The sequence below is a fragment of the Rhinolophus ferrumequinum genome, chromosome 12 (assembly GCF_004115265.2).
Source record: "Rhinolophus ferrumequinum isolate MPI-CBG mRhiFer1 chromosome 12, mRhiFer1_v1.p, whole genome shotgun sequence".
In the NCBI taxonomy this organism is placed as follows: domain Eukaryota; kingdom Metazoa; phylum Chordata; class Mammalia; order Chiroptera; family Rhinolophidae; genus Rhinolophus; species Rhinolophus ferrumequinum.
In genome coordinates this window covers 31,641,316-31,662,467 of record NC_046295.1, presented here as the reverse complement: position 1 = coordinate 31,662,467, position 21,152 = coordinate 31,641,316, and the positions used below count along the sequence as shown (strand labels likewise).

The 21,152-nt window shown below is 40.3% G+C and overlaps 1 protein-coding gene across 3 annotated transcripts; it reads right to left on the bottom strand.

Moving 5' to 3' along the window:
- Positions 1 to 1,461: 1,461 nt before the first annotated feature.
- Positions 1,462 to 20,887, bottom strand: AK3 (adenylate kinase 3). 3 transcript variants are annotated; one of them, XM_033122162.1, is made up of 6 exons: positions 20,582 to 20,887; positions 12,179 to 12,298; positions 11,011 to 11,183; positions 9,800 to 9,918; positions 8,914 to 8,975; positions 7,861 to 8,075 (listed from the first exon to the last, which is right to left on the bottom strand). In XM_033122162.1, exons 1-6 carry the CDS (start codon positions 20,730 to 20,732, stop codon positions 8,023 to 8,025), a joined length of 678 nt encoding a protein of 225 aa, XP_032978053.1. In that variant the 5' UTR covers positions 20,733 to 20,887; the 3' UTR covers positions 7,861 to 8,022. The 3 variants fall into 3 exon arrangements, with proteins under 3 accessions (XP_032978052.1, XP_032978053.1, XP_032978051.1); XM_033122161.1 differs by lacking the exons at positions 7,861 to 8,075; positions 8,914 to 8,975 and adding an exon at positions 1,462 to 4,570 and having other exon boundaries at positions 20,582 to 20,885; XM_033122160.1 differs by having other exon boundaries at positions 7,861 to 8,975.
- Between the last annotated feature and the right edge of the window lie 265 nt (positions 20,888 to 21,152).

Here is a 21,152-nt window from a genome sequence, read left to right as displayed (position 1 = left end):
AGGGGTTTTTTGGTTTTGTTTTCTAAAACAGACATTGTTGAAGAGCTATTTAAAATTTGGCTATATATTTTACTTTCAAAGAGAAGCGTTCTATGTTTTCAATGTAAAAGTGTGATTGAGTTTATTTTGGGAACCACTGACTGATGCCGTAATTTGCACTTCAAGACTATAACTTTTACATATCTAGCAAGTACTTCAGTCCTAAGAACAGTAAATTGACATCTTTTTTATTTCTCTTGATTTTGCTTTGTACTAAGAACTAACTCCTATTAAGAGAAATGTCCTCTTTTCTGTTTCTTAGGAAATAATGAGCATACTAAGCAAAGGGATAACTCATATTTCAGGTTGGCCAGTTTTCTCTAGACAAATTATACAAAGCATGAAAAGTCCAAATAGATGAGTGAAACATCTTTGACGTCAAAGTATCCATCAAGGATTCTTGTTTCGTTTGATAAAATTAATATTCTAATAAAAGATTTAATTTTAAAAAATTGCTATTCACTCCATTTATTTTCTGTTAACTCTGCCGTTTTATCAATGGTAGTGGAAATAATACTGGTTTAAAATTATACTCTAGGAGAAAGATGGGTAACATTTTCATCGAATTATTCCATAGTGGGCCCTTAAATTTTGCCCAATGAGCTTCTAATCTCCTCTTGAACTCTTTAGGAAAATGGGGTCTTTCAGGTTAGCATTCCTATTGCCCTTTTAAAAGTGAATTAATATGCTGCCCAAGAACATGAATCTAGTAAGGAGATATTCATACAGAATGAAAAAATTGTGGGTTTAGACAAAGTTATCCTAAGGTTAACCTTGGGGTATTTTTCAGAGGAAAATAAAAAGATGTCAATTGACTGTTCTCCAAGTCAGTCGTGTATTTCAGTTCTTAAATTGATGTGGGATACAAATGTACTTGTCTGGGTTGAGGTCAGTCTTTTCAATTTAATAAGTTCCTAAAATTCTATGCATCCATTTTCATCTGTAACAGACACGTATGTACTATTTCACAGGTCTGAAAGCTGATTAATGAGTATTTGCTTGCTTACTATGTAAGCTAATGGGGGGGGGATACAAAGATGGATAAAAGTTGACTGTGAGTTGCTTACCATCTGATAAGTCAAAACCATTCTCATAAGCCTTAAAGAATTACACTTGAGTTTGATCTTTTCTAAATATGAAAATGATAAAAATTCCTACATCTTTCACTTGTTTCTTTATACAGCATGATTCTTCATACTAGTTACTTTTCAAACACCGTGTTTCCCCAAAAATAAGACCTAGCCAGACAATCAGATCTAATGCGTTTTGGAGCAAACATTAATATAAGACCCGGTCTTATTTTACTATAATATAAAACCAGGTCTTATATAAGACCGGGTATAAATAATAGTAATACTATAATAAATATCAGGTATAATATAATATGATACCGGGTCTTACATTAATTTTTGCTCCAAAAGACGCATTAGAGCTGAGTGTCCAGCTTATTTTTGGGGAAACATGGTATTTAGAGTCCTTTGGTAAAATTAAGACCCATCACCAGATTGATTTATACACGTTGGTAAAATCCTTCCAAAGTACAATCTTTACTCAGTGCTATATGTTTAGAAAAACACATGACCATTAGTGAACTAAAGAAAAAAATTTTAAAAAGGTGAAGTGGATATGAACTCTACACAGCACGCTGGCTTTTAACAGAAGCTTTAAGCACAGCTAGACTATTTTCACTGTTGTAAAATTTTTAAACTAACTTCCAAAATCACAATCTTGGATTACCAGTGTCTGGGAATATTTTCTTGTCAATGAAAAGACACAATTTATAAACATGTTTTAGAATACAAATTTATTTTTGCTGTTAGTTGCAAGTATTACAACAATTTAATCTGAGGTCTGTAATTGCCATGATTTGTTAATTAACAGGTAAGTTTTGTAACAAACTGAGTATCCAAAATATTTTACTTTGTTGGAATGCCATTATAAATAGCTGTGGGAAAAGTAGGTATGGGGCTGGGGTTTAGAAATTTGAGACAGTATTTAATTTATTTCAAATGGAATTGAGAAATAAAATTTCTGGATGGTACTAACTGCCAATTTCCATTTCTCACACCTCTGCTTAATGATAGGTGTACCAAAATATGGTACTCCAGAAAATAGGATAATGGATTGAAGTACTGTTCTCTTTAGCCTTTAATTAAAGGCATAGTAGCTTCTAACCAAGGCATTCAGCTTCATACATACTTCATGGAGTACATAAATCATAGTAGTAGGCATTACAGCATGAAGGGTTTTTTAGCAGGTTGTGCTCCCTCAGCTATGATAATCATCAGAACTGTCTATGACATTAACTCAGCGTAAAACAAGTTCTTCTTGTTTGCTTTAATCAAAAATAATAATAATAATAATAATAGTATAGGCATTTCCCAAAGTAATGGAAGTATGTGCAAAACTTTGGGTTGAGTGTTTGGGAGTGAGGAGGGAACAGTCACAGGGAAGAAGAGACTTAAATTTCATAGCCATGTTCTTCTACCTGTTTGTGATTTCCATTGTCTTCTAAGTATCAAGAAGGCCAGTATGGCTGCAATACCATAGCGGGAGATAAAGGAGAGCATAAAACGAAACCAGCCTGTGTACTGTTAACTGTTCTAAGACAATTCAGAAGTCAGTCAGTCATCAGGGCAGCGGAATGGAAAGTGACATGGAGTGCTCCCTGTGAACAAAATGATATGTATGCACAGTTCTAAAATCGCACTGTATTACAATACCTTAATACTAATGTGTGCCTGATAACCTAGCGATAATTCTTAAGTTTAGTAGTTCACATTTTTAGACAGCACATAATAGTAACATTCAAATAAGGCATTATAGAAAGTTGTGTACAGAATAGAATGTTTACTGTAAACCTTTTTAAAAGCCTTTTTGAAAGCTCAACACTGAATTTTAAAAAATCAAAAGAAAGGAATATACGTTCTTTTCCCACAAAATATATACCAACCACTTCTTGGCATTTATATTTTAAGTGCCTAGAATAAAATGGGCCAGATTTCAAAGGCAGTTAATAACAGCTTTTACAAGGATTTGTTTCATTTGATTTTTGCACCAAGCAAAGTAAGAATAAATATGCCATTGAAGATATAGTCAGATTTCTTCACTTTTCACATTGCCCTACTTTCTACCAGGCCCCAGTAGATAAGCATGCATCTTGTTTCCCCACTAAGGAATCAAACCATTCTGGTTTTAAAATGGCTGCTCAGGTTATAATCACCAAAGAGAGTTCTTTACTCTTAGGATAGCAGTAAATGCTAGCAGGTGTAAACTTTTTGATTAGGAATAAACTGTCAGCAAATTCAATTTGTTTCCGGGTCCTTTTTAACCTGTCATATAAATCCTCTTCATTGCCATACCTGTTTACTAATTATGATTGTTACATTTGTCAAGAGAATTTTTCCCAGGCAAACCTGATCTATTTCTACTTCCTAATGACAAAGCGTTCTTACTTTACCTAGTGTCATGGATTTTCTCTTTGTGTGTGTGTGTGTGAATGTGTGTGTGTGTGTGTGTGTGTGTGTGTGTACTTTAATATGTTACTCATCAAGGCAGATCATACCTTTTGATCAAAAAGAGAAACTGGCAAGTAGATCCTAAAGCATATCCTTTAACCTGAGTAACATCTGAAAACATAGATCTTTACATTTTCCTTTGAAAATACAACTTGGTGCTTTTGCAAGAACTTATAATGTCAATTTCTAACACCATATTCCTCAGTACACATGTATTTTCAAAAGAAAACAAATCATAGGAAATTAGTACTTTCCTATATGCTAATTGATACATTTTCATAGCAAATTGAAAATTGTGAGTAACCTGAAGGTATGTTAACAACAAAATATATATATGGCTAGCTTAGAAATTTCTTAGTGTAGAGGCAGCAGTGAATTTGCATCCTCAAACTAATCTTTAAATCCAGTTGCTTTGCCTCTGGAATTCTATAGACATAGTGTTTCACAAAACTGTGTACCACAGTGGTAAAGATGCTTTTTGGCATCACTCTAATTAAGCAAAAGCCTTTGATGAGATACTTTTCCCAAATGATTTGGAATTGCTTTTTACTTTTCCATAAAAATAAGGATACTTTATCAACCACTCACTCTTCTGAACAGTTGGTCTTTTAATTATGCTCTACATTATTTTTCAAAAGTTTCATTAGACATCTCTGATATTTTTGAATTGTGCACCCATAGAAGATAACTGGACAAAACATACTAGACGATTTCAAAAGATGAATCTTAGTATCTGACTCACTTGGCACATCCTTAATTTCCAGAATAAAATCAGTAGAAACGAAACGAATAAAATTTCCAAAGAAGGCATACAATTCAGAGTCTTAGGACACAGAGCTTCTAAATGCACAGCTGAGAACCTTCTGCTCATCTTACTGGTCACACGCACTTCTCATGGAGTAACTGATGCTTTCTGGTTTACTTGTGGAACTTTTGTTTGCAGGAAAGCATATACATAGGGCCAGATCTTGTTAGTTTCTGTTCCAGAGAATGTTTCCAATACCCCTTTTTTCCTAAAGGTGACAAAACAAAAAACAGGTCTGAGTCTTCCTAATAAGCTTTCTCAAAGTGATTCTTAAAAGGTAATAATGTGGACTTGGCGGCCTCAGGTCAGTACAGGGCTGTGTGATCAAAAGAGAAAAGCGCTCGGCTGGCCACTGGGAAACCTGGATTTTGGTTTCAGTTGTGCTCTCTGGGTTGGTTACCTAATGGTCACTTAAAAATGAATAGCAGCTCTCACTCATTAAGCATGTGCTAAGTGTTTTACATATAATAGTTTATTTAATCCTTTCTAAAGTTCAAGTTTCCTTACTGTACGGATAAACCTTTGTATTAGAGATGTAAAGAAACAGCTCCAATTACTAAAGTTTCCAAACGGGGCCTGCTGGACACCATGACAGCCCTTGGCTTTCTTTGTCTACCACCCATTTGCAAAACAGCTTTCTCATACTTGATTGTGCTTCCTTCTTTTCACCCAGGTTTATTTTTTCCCTCTGTGCTGCTCTTCCAAATTTTAGGGAAAACACAAATAAAAAGTATTGTTTTTATTGTGTTTCTCCACTTCTCCCCAGGCAGATTTGTCAGACTTGTCACCAGACTAGCAACTAACATATTTACTCCAGTTTTCTGGGGGTAGAATGGGGAGGAGAATCAGAATTCTGGGATTGCTTTTCAAACACACAGATTCCCTCCACAGATTCTGGTATTACTCTCGCTTACCGTCCTCTTCCAACCCATTCGTACACTTTGGCTTAACTGCTACATAAAAGCATGTGGGGACAGAGCCAGGAGTGCAGTTTCCAGGCTCTCGGCCTCATGTGGAAAGGTGCTGGCTCAGGTAGTAAATGGCCATCAACTGTGATTGGATGGCTATCAGCTGTGGCTAGTTGGCTGTCAGCTGTAACCAGTGAGCCATTGGCCACTAACATAACTGCTGTGGCTAGGTTAGCAGCAAATGGAGGCTAGGATGAAGATGGTAGCTGAGCTAGCAAGCGCGGATTGCAGTTAGCATGGCTTGTTGTAGCTAGCAAGTGAGGTGGGTTGGCAGAGAAGTGGACGGCAGGTTGCAGATAGTGTGGCTCCTGTTTCCTGTGTCTCCAACCCAGCCTCCAGCAAGACTATAGTGGTATGACTCCCCTATCTATGGCTCCGTGGGTGTTCCTTTCTGGCTTCACCATGTACTGCGTTCTTATGTGGGGAGCGGGACCAGAGGCCCCGCATGTCACCCTGCATGACAAATGGCGCAGCGAGCAGGGTATGGTGCCAGCAAAAGCTCTCCGAAGGGCGGTGGAGCAGTTTGTGCATATAAACACTCAGTCTCAGGAAGACCAGCAGGAGCAGCTGCCGGGGAGCTGGACCCCCATGGAGGGGTGGGAAGACATGGATGGGTTCCCCAACCAGCACAGGCTGGAGAAAGCGCAAGGTCGTTGCGGCCTTGTGGGCTGGGAAGTGCTTGCTGAGGCCCTCACCCCCAGGTTGGGGAGGACTTGGAGCCCTTACCCTGCGGAGAGGGCACACATTGTGAGGCTAATGCGCAGCCCTGGAGAATGACTATGGACTATGGGGAATTGCCTTCCATCCCTAATTTAATAGACTGCTTGACTGTTTGCTTGGGAACGTACCACCATGTAGTGGAACTGGCGGATGTTAGCTTTTGTGTCTTGATCGGCCGCCATCGAGAATATGTAAGCACCTTGACTGTGAGTCGCTGTTGTTCCAGCACGGTGCCCTGAGAGCCCAGAGAGAGTGGCAGTGCCCTGAGAGCCCTGGTGGAGTCCAGGAAGTCTGGCTGTGCCCAGAGAGAGTGGCAGTGCCCTGAGAGCCCTGGCGGAGTCCAGGAAGTCTGGCTGTGCCCAGAGAGAGTGGCAGTGCCCTGAGAGCCCTGGCTGAGCCCAGGAAGTCTGGCTGTGCCCAGAAGTACTGGTGGTGCCCTGAGAAACCCTGGCTGTGTCCAGGATATTGCATTCACCTCCAGGTTCTTCGCACAGGGCCACTCGCAGAAGACGCTTGTCACGTAGATTGTGAGGCGTAGATTGTGAGGTGAGACCCTGTAGGGGTGGAGTGTGGGGACAGAGCCAGGAATGCAGTTTCCAGGCTCTCGGCCTCATGTGGAAAGGTGGTATAGCTCAAGTAGTAAATGGCCATCAGCTGTGACTAGTTGGCCCTCAGCTGTAACCAGTGAGCCACTGGCCACTAATATAACTGCCGTGGCTACACTAGTAGAAGATGGGGGCTAGCAAGAAGATGGTGGCTGAGCTAGCAAGAGTGGCTTGCAGTTAGCGTGGTGGGTTGCAGCTAGTAAGTGAGGTTGGTTGGCAGAGAGAGTGGATGACCGGTTGCGGATAGTGTGGCTCCTGCTTCCTGTGTCTCTAACCCAGCCGCCAGCGAGACTACAGTGGTCTGACTCCCCTACCTATGGCTCCGTGGGTGTTCTTTTTTGGCCTCACCATGTCCTGGGTTCTTACGTGGGGAGCGGGAGCTGAGACCCCCGCATGACACCCCGCATGACAAAGCAACTGAGAAATTCTGATTTATTCTTTCTAATAACAGGATCCATCATGCCTCTGCAACCTTTTCACTAGATTTTCAGAGGTTTCACTGGGACAAAAGCATTCCTTTCTTGATACTTCAAGAAATTTGCCACAATTCAGACTAACTTAAGTAATTCCCACTGTTTCCTTGGTAGGAAGTATCTCCTAAGGAGAGACATTATGCAAATACAGTATTCTCTGCATATTAGAAGCCCTGCTGCTTCTAAACTCACAGGCATCCTGTAATGCTTTCAAGAGAACAAGCTGCTTAACAGCTGTAAGCCTCTAGAAGAGCCACTTTAAAATCAAGCCAATGTCACAAGTAGGTTAATTACTGAGGGCACAACTACAGGCGTTATTCAAACCTTAAGCTGTACCTTGGGCGAACATTTGTTATTTTAACTTCTGTGTAATAAAATGGAACCAGCTTCAACTATCAGTCCTCCAGAGTATCTCGTTGTTTGTAAACACAGACCTAATTACTCTATAAACGTCCCACAGCTGAAAGAGTTTTAAAAACAACAATGCTGACTTTGTTGCAAATACCACTTAGAATTTTTGATTAAGTCCAGCCCTAGTTCTGTGTGGAGGAGTTTGGAAGGAAAAGCTTCAAACAATGGCCAAGAGGTAGCAAAAACCAGAAGCCAAGAAAGACTAGAGTATCTTCTAAGATAGGGAACCCGGGTCATACACTTCATCTCTGTAGCCTTCCCCAACTTCCCTTCCCATATTCTGACAGAATTAACCCCTGCTTCCACTGCATTCGGGGATTACCTTTATGAATAGCCTTGCAGTGGTGTTGTTATCAGCCCAACAATGTGTTCTCCCTTCTTCTGGTTACTTCTGAGTGAATAACAAGTCCCTTTAGAAGGGGAAACTGGGTCCAGGAGATTGGGTGGGACTGTGCCCACTTCCCAGCTTCAAGGATGAGCTAATCAGTGCCAACTGCAGGACTTCTGCTGGCAAAGAAGCTCTCTTTTCTGCTGACCTGGTGGAAGGTAAGCTGGAGTGTTGAGGGGCTCACACAGGAAGAGCCCACCTGAGACCGAAGCTGACACAGGAATATGGAGCTGAGAGTGATGAGGCGTGCTGACACTGATTGAACACCTGAATCCAGAATCCATCCACCTTTGGATATGGTAGTTACCTGACCAATAAATTTCCCTTTTGCTTGGCCTAGTGTGAATTAGGTTCCTGACTGATATAGGACATTTTGTGATAAATATAGCTTACTCAGTTCTCTACCTTGCCCACAGATAGAAGGGGAGTTTCTTGGGGCTTGACAGGGACTGGGTCTAATTATCTGTGTGGACCAAGAGCCTAGCGCAGCGGCAACAGACTACATAACAGCTACCACGGACTTAATAGTGCCAGGGCTGTTGTGAGTCTTTACATGGATTCTCTCACTTAATTCCCTTAATAACCATACAAACTAGGTACTACTTAATATTGCTCTGATTGTACCAATGAAAAATTTGTGGCACACAGTTTGAATACCTTGCCCAGGGCCACAGCACTGGTAATCTGCAAAGCCAGGCTCATTATACAAATCACAAAAATTACAGTAACAGCTACGGTAGAAAGTGAATGGCCAACTTCCCTTATAACGTCATCCTCCAGAAATAACTATTAAAACAGTTTGCAGACTATTGCTTTAGATTTCACTCCACACGTAGAGTAATAACCGATAATTATAAAGGGTCAGAAACAATTAGAGGTACACATATTAATTCAATCTTTCAACCCTTTATTCACACCCCCATCTTATAGAGGAGAAAACAGGTTCAGGCCAAGTCCATAAATGGCGATCTGGGATTTGAACTTACGCAACCTGGCTGCAGAATCTCTGCGCTCCCCCACCACACTGTTGTGTTGATGCTGAGTCATCCTTCAGTAAGTAAATGAATAAAAGGAAAGGGTTTGTGATCAATCCTCTGTGAGGTGAGGGAAAGGAAATTGGATTGTTTCTTCGTCTGAGTCAGATATGAATTCAGTATAGAGCCCATATCTGTTGTGGAACATGAGTTCCCTGGGGAGCAGACAAAACTATGTTAGAATAGAAGCTTTTAAAGACTACTAGCCAAATTAATGATCCGAGGACTGGTTGCCATGTGAGTCTTCTGTGCTATAGTGTCCTCTGTTGGCACAGGGAGTGGGTATTATTAGGTTTGCCTCCCTGGCATTCGTTCCAGCCCCCCCCACACCAGACAGCAGAGTTTGGGTGAGACTGACCCACTCCCAGCTTCAGGTGTGGACCAATGAGTGTAATCCCTCCCATCCCAGTGACTGGTTCCCGAATGGGCAGTAACCTAGGCCTAAAACAGTGCAGGGTATTCCCTGACCTCCGTGGTTATTCGAGTTGGTTCAATCTGCATGATGCTTGGGGCTTTTGTTCACTGGGAGAAAGGTGACCCCTCAGCCTTACATGAAAAGGGTGTTCCCCGCAACTGTCTGCAACTATGCAGGAAGCCTAAGGACAAAGACAACAAGAAGTTGAGAGAATGGCAAAACTCTAATCGAACCTAGAGGTGACGGAAGCCCAACCTGTCTTCTGGACTTCTCTGTTACACGCACTAATACATTTCCTTTATTATAAACCAATTTGCATTGGATCATCTGGTGTTTTAGCATTTCAGCTGTAAGGCATGGATAATCGAAAACTGTCTTCATGCTTCATCATGCATGAGAAGTTCTGAAAAGCAACAAACTCACCGGTAGTATTCTAGGACGGGCTCTGTTTGAGCCTCATAAGCTTTCAGCCTCTTGACAACCGTCTCTGGTCTATCATCCTCACGCTGAACGAGAGGCTCTCCAGTCAGATCATCGATGCCCTAAACAGGAGTCAGACCGGCTGGTATCAAACATCTTATTTTTGAAGGATATTTTGTATAAGCAGTTACATGATTTTTAAACAGGTATATTCTCTACACAAGCACCAAGCACACAAATGGCCTTTTAAGTAAACAGAATCAAATCGAAACCCAGACCATGTAATACAGAGCCACGAGACCCCAGGATCATTTCCGCAGTGTCAGTCACCTGCTCCTTAGAGTGAAAGTTTTTCGTAGCAGCCCCTCTAAATAATTTCATATTGTGGACAAAAAGGGGTTCTATGGAAAGTAACCTCACAGGGTGATCTGATCATAACTTGCTCACTGGGCCGGTCCCGGTAGGTAGTCAAGCCACAGGCCTATAACTTCTTCAGCAAAAGGTTTATCTTTGCCTTAAGCCTGGTCCATTGTTTCTGTGCATCTAGGTTAACACACCTTTGTAAAGCATCTTTTCAGACCCCTCAGAAACATAACCACCCCCAAGGGAGCACAAAATCTGGTTAACTATCCTGTAATCTAATCCCCACCTTGCTCTCTCCCACCTTCATTTAATCTTCCTTATATTTCTTAATCAAAATGCATATGAGAAGCTATGAACTGCCATTCTAGGAAGCATTTTTCTCAGTCTGTTGAGATGTTATTTCCAGGCATATCCTCAGCTTGGCTCTAAATTTTTTTTTTAGTGATTCTCTACAGGACCTTCTTATGTTGAATATATATATGAGTATATATATATATATATATATAAACAAAAAGATTTGGGTATAAACTGGGACTCTCAACTGCAAGCCCTGAGTAAACCAAGGTATCACTAATCCCTATGGCCCCAACTCCTAACACACTCCATGGCACAGAGTAGGAAATCAGTAAATGCTTCTGAAGGAATAACAAATCCCTGTGACTCCTGGAGACGCCTAGTCACAAGCTGAGGGGACTAGACAAGTCAACTACACCAAGTAACCTGAGACTATACCCTCAGGAGTTTTGGTCAGGCAGGATTTCCAAGGTCATAAAACTTCTGTCTGTGAGGGCAAGAGGACTCGGAGAGATGGTCTGCTCTGGGGAAGGCTGTGTCACACCACAACTACTCACCACAGTTTTGGGAGGGTTGAATTCGATGTTGTAGACTCGGCCACTGGATGGATGAATCCAACGAGCCGTGAGGCGCTGCTTAATGACCTCAAAGGGCACGTTCAAGTTAATCACTGTATCTATCTGATAAACTCTGTCCAGGGCTTCTGCCTGGGGAAGTGTCCTTGGGAAACCTTTACAAGATTTTTTTAAAAATAATAAGGAAAAGGAAGGGAGGAAGGGAGAAAGAGGGGGAAGAAGAGAATGAATTAATGTTGAGCAATTTGAACAAAAGCAGTAACACCAGGCAGGCTGATCACAGCTGTAGGGCAACTATGATAGTTAATTTCATGTGTCATGACACATGAATGAAATTTCATGTGTCAACTTGACTGTGCCCAGATATTTGGTCAAACACTATTTTGGGTGTGTCTGTGTGAGAGTGTTGTGGGATGAGTTTAACATTTAAATCAGTAGATTGAGTAACGCAGATTGCTCTCCCTAATGTAGGGAGGCCTCATCTAATCCATTGGAGGCCTGAATAGAACAAAAGAGCTGATCCTCCCCAGAATAAAGAAGCTATTTCTCCTGCTTGACTGCCTTGGGGCAGGGAGGTGGGCTTTTTCCTGCCTTCAGACTCAAACTGAAACATCAGTTCTTCCTGGGTCTCGAGCCTATTGGTTTTTCAGACTGGAAGGACACCATCTGCTCTCCCGGATCTCCCCCTTACCATCCCACCCTGAAGATCCTGGGACCTGTCAGCCTCCATAAGCACGTGAGCTTATGCCGTACAATACACACCTCAATCTCTTTAGAAACTAGAAATCAACCTATCCTCAAGGATTCCACTACACCTCTGCCTGGCAAAAGTTTACATCTGATTGCAAGTTATCTTCTTAGCCTTCCTTTTTTCCTTTTGTGGTGATCCTCTCTCCTCATAAAATATTCTCAAAGGAGGGAAAAGGAACTAAAGCCACATCTGAAGGAAGTTTAGAAATCATGCAGTCCACTTCCCTCTTTCCGTTTGGATCAAGAAGCTAACCCAGAGAAGATGCCTGGCCCAAGGTCTCAGGGTGGTTAGTGGCAGAACTCAGGCTCCCTGATGTCTGTCTGTAGCCCATGAGATGCTCATTCTCCGGCCCACACTCATCATTTCAGGCAGCTGAAATGCTCGCGCCACTTCACTTACCATCCAACAGCCAGTTATATTGGGTGAGATTTTTCAGCTCATGAAAGGCCAGCCGAGTCATGACATCATCTGGGATGAGCTTCCCTTGTTCAATGAAAGTCTTGGCTAACACACCAATTTCTACAGCAGAACGAGGGGAAAAAAGCAAATCAGGAAGTACATTTGTTTTATCTCATCCCAGGTCCCCAGGTTGCCCAAAGATCTCTGGATAACACACTAATATGAAGATGCACATTATCAACTTTTGTGATAAAAACAGAGGGTACAAAATAATCTATGCTTATTTCAAATTCTCCATCGTGTAAAAATATATAAATGTATACACATAGACACAAGAAATAATGGAAAGCTACAGACCAAAGTGTATGTTAACAGCAGCCATCTCTGTGTGATAGCATTAAGTGATTTTTAAAACATATTTGCACTTTTCTGTGTTTTCCAAATTTTCTATCAGAAAAAGCATATAGAATTACTGAAATTATTTTCTTTTTAAATAAAAATTTGAAATAGTCATTATTTTTTAAGTGACTCAGTTTAAGTGCTGTAGAGGCTTTTGTAATCCTCTAAAATTGATGCTGCTGTCGCAACTCAATTTTTGACCAGATTAGCACTGTGACCATATTATCTTTTCATTACTAAAACACCCTGGAAAAGAATTTATGAACAATTTAAAAATATTACCCACAACTATCTGTCATTCTTATGCAACAGTATTTTAATTTCCTCATCATCTCTTACCAAATTATTTACATACATTCAGAATTGTAATGCCGTTGTAATCTGTGTATATGTAGTTTCGTGTTCTTTTCTCACTTTGCATTATTTTGTAAATACTTTTCAGTGATTTTTATATAGTCATTTTTGATAACACTCCATCAACATATATCCAGATTTGATATATAAAAATACACTATCACAGCAGTACTGTTGAACATTTAAATTAGTATTGGTTTCTCCCAACTGCTGCTGTTAAAGACTCTAACATCCTTTCTTTTTTTTTTCTTTCTATTTCTTTTATTTATTTATGTCTTCTGTATTACTTCTGATGGATAAATTCCCAGGAGTCAGATTAAAGGGTCAAAGTATATGGCTGTTTTCAAAATTCTTGATATAAATTACTGTACTGACTTCAGAGCAGATTCTCAATTGTCAAATTCGTGAAACTTTAACTGCCTAAAAGCTGGCTGCCATTTGACAGGTGTACAGCCTCGGTTTACATATAAAGATATGTAATTCTATCAATAAACGGTGCTAGGAAAACTGGACAGATACATGCAAAACAATGAAACTGGAACACCTTCTTATTCTATATAAAAGAATAGACTCAAAACGGATTAAAGACTTAAATGTAAGACACGAAACCATAAAACTCCTAGAAGAAAACATAGGCCATAAACTCTTAGACATTTCTCTTATTAATATTTTAATAAGAGTAATGTATCTCCTCAGTCAAGAGAAACAAAAGAAAAAATAAACAAATGGGACTACATCAAAATAAAAGTTTTTGCACAGCAAAGGAAACCATCAACAAAACAAAAAGACATTCTACTGAATAGGAGAAGATATTCGCCAATGATACATCTGAAAAGAGGTTAATATCCAAAATTTATTTAAAAACTCATACAACTCAACACCAAAAAAACAAATAATCCAATTAACAAGTGGGCAGAGGACCTGAATAGACATTTATCCAAAGAGGGACATACAAATGGCCAACAGACATACAAAATGATGCTCAATATTACTAATTATCAGAGAAATGCAAATAAAAAACACAATGATATCACCTCACTTATCAGAATGGCCATCGTCAATAAATCAACAAATAACAAGTGTTGGTGAGGATGTGGAGAAAGGGAATCCTTGTGTACTGCTGGAGCAGCCATTTTGCAAACTGGAGCAGCCATTTTGGAAAATAGTATGGAGACTCCTCCAAATATTAAAAATAAAACTACCTTATGACCCAGCAATTTCACTTCTGGGTATTTATCCAAAGAAATCCAAAACATTAATTCAAAAAGATATAAGCATCCCTATGTTCATGGCAGCAAACAGCCAAAATGCCCATCAACATATGATTGGATAAAGAAATTGTGGTACATATATACAATGGAATATTACTCTGCCATGAAAAAGAATAAAATCTAATCATTTGCAACAACATGGATGGACCTAGAGGGTATTATGCTAAGTGAAATAAGTCAGACAAGTACCATATGATCTCACTTATATGTGGAATTAAAGAATAAAATATGCAAACAAAACAGAAGCAGACTCATAGATTCAAAGAACAAAATGATAGTTACTAGATGGGAAGGGAGTTGGGGGACTGGGTGAGAAAGGTGAAGGGATTAAGAAGTACAAATTGGTGGTTACAAAATAGTCGCGGGAATGTAAAGTATGTATGGGGAATATAGTCAATAATATTGGAAAAACTGTATAGTGTCAGATGGGTACTAGACTTAGTGGGGGGGATCACTTCATAAATTATATAAATGTCTAACCAATACACTGTATACGTGAAATTAATATAAAATAATATTGAACGCCAACTATAAAAAGTAGTCACAGGGATATAAAGTACAGCATAGGGAATATAGTCAATAATATTGTAATAACTATGTATAGTATCAGATGGGTAATAGACTTATTGGGTTAATCACTTTGTGAGGTATATAAATGTCTAATCATTATGTTGTTTTGTACACCTGAAACTAATAAAAAATATATATAAATAAAATTTTTAAAAAATATGTCCACACAAAAACTTATCTATGAATGTTCATAGCAACATTATTCACAATATTGTTGTGAATAACAAAAAGTGGACAAAAAAGTGTGAAGACAAAAAGTGGAAATGCTCAAATGTCCATCAAGTGATGAATGGATAAATAAAATGTGGTCTATCCATACGAAATTATATTTAGCCATAAAGTACTGATACATGTTACAGAAAAACAGAGAATGGGTTAAATGGTAGCTTTATACCCAGTCAAGGGCTTTAAAAAACAAAACACACACACAAAAAAACATCTTTCTCATAGTGGTTAACTCTGGGAGGTAGGAAGAAGATGTGATTGGATGGGGGTACAGAAGAGTGCCCCCAAAGTACTGGTTTTCTGCCTGGTAACGGGTAAATGGGTGTTCATTTTATTCTTCTTTTAACCATACATAGAAATTACAATACATTCATGCATGGGACATTTCACAAGAATTGTACTGAAAATAAAAACCTCCCTCGGCCATTGGTCTTCCCTCCAACCATCACCCAATGCCTCTCCTCTTCAGTGAAGCACCTAGAAGGAGTTTCCACCCCAGGTCTGTATTCTTCCCCTTCCCACTCTGCTTCAGGATAGAATCTCAACTCAAGAACTATATAAAGACCTGGGTCTGGCCTCATCTACCTCGCCCTCACCTCCCTCCCCACCATTCCCACCCAACCCTCAAACCATGCCCCCGCCCAGCCCCGCAGCAAGGAGCTCCATGTACTCTGGGTCCTCCTAGCCTTTGCACCAGCCTGTCTCCTCTCTGGCACCTGGTAGGTTCTTACTCATCTTTCAAGATACATCTGAAAGGGCCCCTCATGGTGAGGTGTCCTTCAACCTCCTGGGCAACCAAAAGTTCCTCCTTTGGACTTGCATGATGTCACAGACTTGTCTCTATTGGAGCTCTTATTACACTGCTGAAACGATCTGTTTATGGGTTGCTACGGACTGAATTATGTCCCCCACCCTAAATCCATACGTTGAAGCCCTAATACCCAATGTAGCTGTACTTATAGACGGGGCTTTTAAGGAGGCAATTAAGGTTAAATGAGTTCATAAAGGTGGGACTTTAATCTATTCTGACTGGTGTCTTTATAACAAGAGGAAGAGACACCATGAATGCATGCAGTGGAGGAAAGGCCACGGGAGGACAAAGTGAGAAGTTGTCCATTTGCAAGCCAGGAAGGACCACACCAGAAACCAACTCTGCCAGCACCTTAATCTTGGATTTCTAGCCTCCAGAACTATAAGAAAATAAATCTCTGTTGTTTAAGTAACCTGGTCTATAGTGTTCTGTTACGGCCGACGGAGCAGACTCATACACACAGCCATCTGGCCATCTGCTCCCCATGCCTACATTCCAAATGTGAGTACTTTTTGTCTCTGTATCTCCAGTACCTGCCACACATGAGGTGCCTGATGGAACCATGGATGGATGGATGGATGGATGGATGGATGGATGGATGGATAGATGGAGAAATGAGCTTGCTGGTCTCCCCTGGATTCTAGCCATGGAATTTTAAAAGACCTAACTTATTTTGCTAAAAAAAAAAAATCTATCAAAAGTCTACCTCCTTTGAGATGGTATTTATTATCACGTTCACCTTTTAAAAATGCTCTTTAAATTGTTTTTAAATTTTTAGTACATCCATAAAATAACAGAAAAGTGGGAAACAACCCAAAGGTCCACAACGCATGAATGGATAAACAAAATGTAGTACATCCATTCAATGGAATATGATTCAGCCATACAAAGCGATGAAGTACCAATACATACCACAACGTGGGAGAGCGTTGAAAACATTACGCTAAGTGAAAGGTGCCAGACATAAAAGACCACATATTGTATGATTCCATTTGCATGAAATGTTCAGAATAGGCAAATCAATAGAGACAGAAAGTAGATTAAGGTAGCCAGTGGCTCAGATGGGGTGGGGTGCAGTGGGAATGCGGGTGACTGCTAATGGGCATGCGGTTTCTTTTGAGGGTGATGAAAATGTTCTAAAATCGATTGTGATGATGGTTGCACAACTCTGAATATACTAAATAAAGTTCACTGAATTATAAATCTTAAATGGATAAATTATGTGGTATGTAAATTATACTTCAATAAAGCTGTTAGAACAAAAGAACTGGGATAATCTTTATGGAAAGCAATACTGTTAAAGGTACAGGACAGTGTGTACAGTTTGCTATCATTTGTGTAAAACAGAAAAAAAAACAGAAGGAAGAATGGGTAAACTGTTGTATGTGCTCTGGAAGGATCTTTTCATATGCAAGGATCCTTTTTTTATATTTTTTGAAATTCTAAATCATGTAAATGTATTGCCTATTATAAATCAAATTTTTGCCATTATAAAAATAATTTGCTCTACTATCAATATCATTCTAATTAGGCAGACTTACGATGCATGGGTGTACATAATAAAAGTTTTGTTAGACATACAGAATCTTGGCTGCTAACAGAGACTTTGAAGATTATTTACTCCCTCATTTTACAGAAGAAAACAAGTAAGATTCAAAAGGGTTAGCCATCCAGTCCAGGGTTACTTCTTTGAAAAGCACCAAGCTGCAGTGCAGTTTCTCACACTCTGGGCAATCACATGGCAACCTTACAATTTCTGCCACAGCTAAACTATTATTTACTATATACTTTTCTTTAAAGTGACTCAGCTTTTTAATTTAATAAGCTATAATATTCATGAAATGAAAGGTTAGGTGTGTGAGTTGTTTTTCAAATATGCTTTGACATCAAATTAAATTTTTTTATTGGTTTTTAAATTTGAATTTTACTTTTACTTGAGACAAAATTTTGCCTACCTAAGATTATCTCATGAATCTCAACTTGGGAAATGCTACATAATGGAAAGAGTAATTTAATTAGCACACAAGGAGACCTGGGTTTCACCCTTGTTCCCCAGTAACTGCTATTTATTGTTTAGCAAGTTCTTTAATCTCTCCTGAATGTAATTTCCTCATCTTTAAATGAAAGGACTAATTAATGTCTAAGGTTCAAACTCCAGTTTCCTGACTCCAGGGTCTAGTGGTAGTCTATGGTTACTCCAGGTTTGCTACTGTCAATAGGTTGCCTCCTGTTTTCAGTGTCTTTAATCACATCTGCTGGGATGATTTTAAACTTTTGCTATAAAATACAGCCATGGGTTATAAAATACCGTCATGAAATGGTTGTTGGAGAGTAAATTGGTGCCATCCTTCTGTAACACTATTTGATGGTACCATATTTATAGAGCTTCCACACTAGGAAATAAGCAGAGATGTTACCAAATGTTCATGCACAAAGATAGTCATAATAGTACTTATTATAGCAAAGAATGGTTAACAACATAAACATCTGATAACAGGAAGTGTTTAATAACTGTGCAATCTTGATGAAACGAAATATCATATAAAGACTTAATGATGTGTGAACATGCTGACAATAAGTGAAGAAAAACGGTATCCAAACAACAATTTAGAACATAACAAAATTGCAGACACATAAATGCAACAGAGAAAAAAGAGAACAAAAGAATATAAGAAAAAGCAGCAAAGGGTTCATTATAATTGTCTCTAGATTTTAATTTTCTTTTTTTTATATTCTCATGTTTTTCTTTCTTTATAATAAATATACTTTATTCTTAGTATCAAAAAACATTAACCAGTAGTTTTTTAAATAAACGATCACACCTCTTTTGGCTCTGATCCTATGAGAAACATCCATCCGTTCACAAATATTTATTGAGAATATATTCTTAGTCCTGAGATACAGAACATCTGTAATAACAATTTCATGAAACCTCCCTAAACCACATTTTCTGTTTTCCTTGTTAAAAAATTGCCTGTAAAGACTCCAGAAAGAGCAGATGCCTGAGCAAGCTGAACATCTTCCCCCATGATCCTCTCCTCCCTCTAGCCTCTCTTTTCATGTTGTGAAGCTTCAAAGAGGACAGCACGCAAGTCATGGGATGTTAAGGACAAAGTGCATTGTTTCTAATTTTAAAGTACATTTTTAAAACAAGTTTATTTATTGGTTTTAAATTTGTTTTTTTTAATGTTTTGTGTTTTCAGAAAGTAAGGTATCCTTAACTCTTCGCTGATGGTGTTCCCTACCACAGAGTAATATATCACTGCTGAGTTGTTTTTCAGAGAATCACTTTAGAATTCTTTATTCCGATCCACTTTGGGTAAACTAACCCCAACTGGGTGCAGTACTGGAGACTCTTTGTTGTTACTTAACTATTATACTTCAATATGTTGCATCAACACTTAGCAAATGAGCCCAACAATTCAACCTTTTGAAGAAGTCTAATTAACTACAAAATACTTTACAATTTGTTTTTAAAGATCAATGTCAGAAGAGAACAATAAAGATAGTAGTTCACCAAACCAGGTGCTCAACCAAAGAACTCCAAGAGACAAACTAAAAACACTGGAGTGATTCTTTTTTTCACTTAAATGTCACTATTTTGAAACAAACAAAACCCTACCTATTAATAACCTATATGTTTATCAATAGGGAATCAGTTCAATAAATCATAGATTCAGCAAATAGATACATATACAAACATTAAAAGAATGAAATGGATTTCTATGTTTTTATGTGGAAAGATACCCCAGATATAAAGTGAAAACACACTGGTGCAGAATACATTTATAGTATGATTACATATTATATAAAATAAAGCATGTACATATAAGTAAAGCTTGTACAAAAATTTCTAAAAGGAAAACACATGACACTCTTCCCTCTGAAGAATGGGATTGAGTCAGGTCATGAGAGAGGGCTTTATTTTTACTTTAAGTACTTCCGTCCTGTTTCCAATCCTTTTTTTTATCTTATGCAGGCACTACTTCTATAATTTTTCAAAAGGAGCTTCATAATGAGTTCTAGTTTGGAAAATAAAGGCCAACCCTTCAGAGAACAAGGAAAAACCTCACCCTGATATTGACTTTTGGAAAACAGCTTTCTTGAGATATAATTTACATAACATAAAATCGACCCATTGTAAAGTGTACAGTTTGTTGACTGGATTTTGTGCTGAGATATAAGAACTTATTTGGCACGAGGAACAAAACAATCTTTCAGATAACCACGCACACGAATAGCCTTCGTGTCTAAGAAATCTCGGGGGGTATCCAAGATCTAAGCCAACTGTGTGACTGCAACACGAAATACTGCTCGGCCTTCACATTACGGGGGAAAGGTCAGAACTAGAAAATCCCATAGAGATTAACAAAAAAAAAAAAAAAAAGCGGGGTAGGGAGAAAAAAACATAAGAAGCAAACAATTCTCCAGCCGCAAAGACACATGGAGAATAAGCCACAGCTCGATGAATCCTATGAACAGCTGCGACAGGGGCTGGACATGCCTCTCAAAGCCAAGCGATTTCCTTTCATCTTTGAACTTCGAACGAGTCCTAACTTCCTAGTTCCTTCCCCCAATAACTCGCCTAAGCTGTCCACGGAGGTCAGAGGTTTCGGTGAGCAGTCAGTCGCTTAGCAGCCCGGGGTCTCGCCCCTGGGCAGCCGGAAGCAGATGCTGCACCCACGTCCCAGGACCCGCATCCCGGGGACGCGAATTCGCCGCCCCCGGCCCTCCGCCCGAAAAGCACTGCACCGCTGCAGCCCAAGCTCCCACCTGTGCCCCGAAGTATGTTGTTTCGGAGCAGATCCCCGCTGGAGAGGTGCTTCAGCTCGAAGTGTTTGGTGATGCGCGACGACACGGTGCCCTTGCCGGAGCCCGGTGCCCCCATGATCACGGCGCGCAGTAGCCGCCCGGACGCCCCCATCGCCGCAGGGAGAGGCCCGCGAGGCGCGGGCAGCGGGGCTTCCGCCTGGGTGCGCGCTCACCGGGCTCCGCGGCCCCGGTCCAGCCGGCTGACAACGCTGCGAGCTGGCGGCAGCCGCAGCGCCCAAGCGCTCCCGGAAGTGAGGCGACGGCCACCGGGGCCGCCCCTCCCGCGCCTTGCCCGCTTCAGCGCCCGCCCCTCGGTTCCCCGGAGCGCTTCTTCCCACCGCTCGCCGCGCCCCCTTGCTGTCCCCTGCGTGCCCGTGGGCCGCCCCGCGCCCACCTGCGCCCCGCGGCGCCTCCTTCCCACCCACCTGCTCTGGTCAGCCCCCTTCAGCCGCACCGCCGCACCCCCCTTGCTCTCCGCCGCCTGAGGCCCCCCGAGGCCTCCTCGGCCACCCCTGGTTGCCCCCGCCTCCTT

What these genes read in the sequence shown, in the direction of transcription:
- AK3 (XM_033122160.1), bottom strand. Translation starts at nt 20,732, where the DNA reads ATGGGGGCGTCCGGGCGGCTACTGCGCGCCGTGATCATGGGGGCACCG. An exon ending in ATATAACTGGCTGTTGGATG is followed by an intron (nt 11,184 to 12,178) that starts GTAAGTGAAGTG and finishes AATCTTGTAAAG; the next exon opens with GTTTCCCAAGGACACTTCCC. An exon ending in TCAACCCTCCCAAAACTGTG is followed by an intron (nt 9,919 to 11,010) that starts GTGAGTAGTTGT and finishes ACTCCTGTTTAG; the next exon opens with GGCATCGATGATCTGACTGG.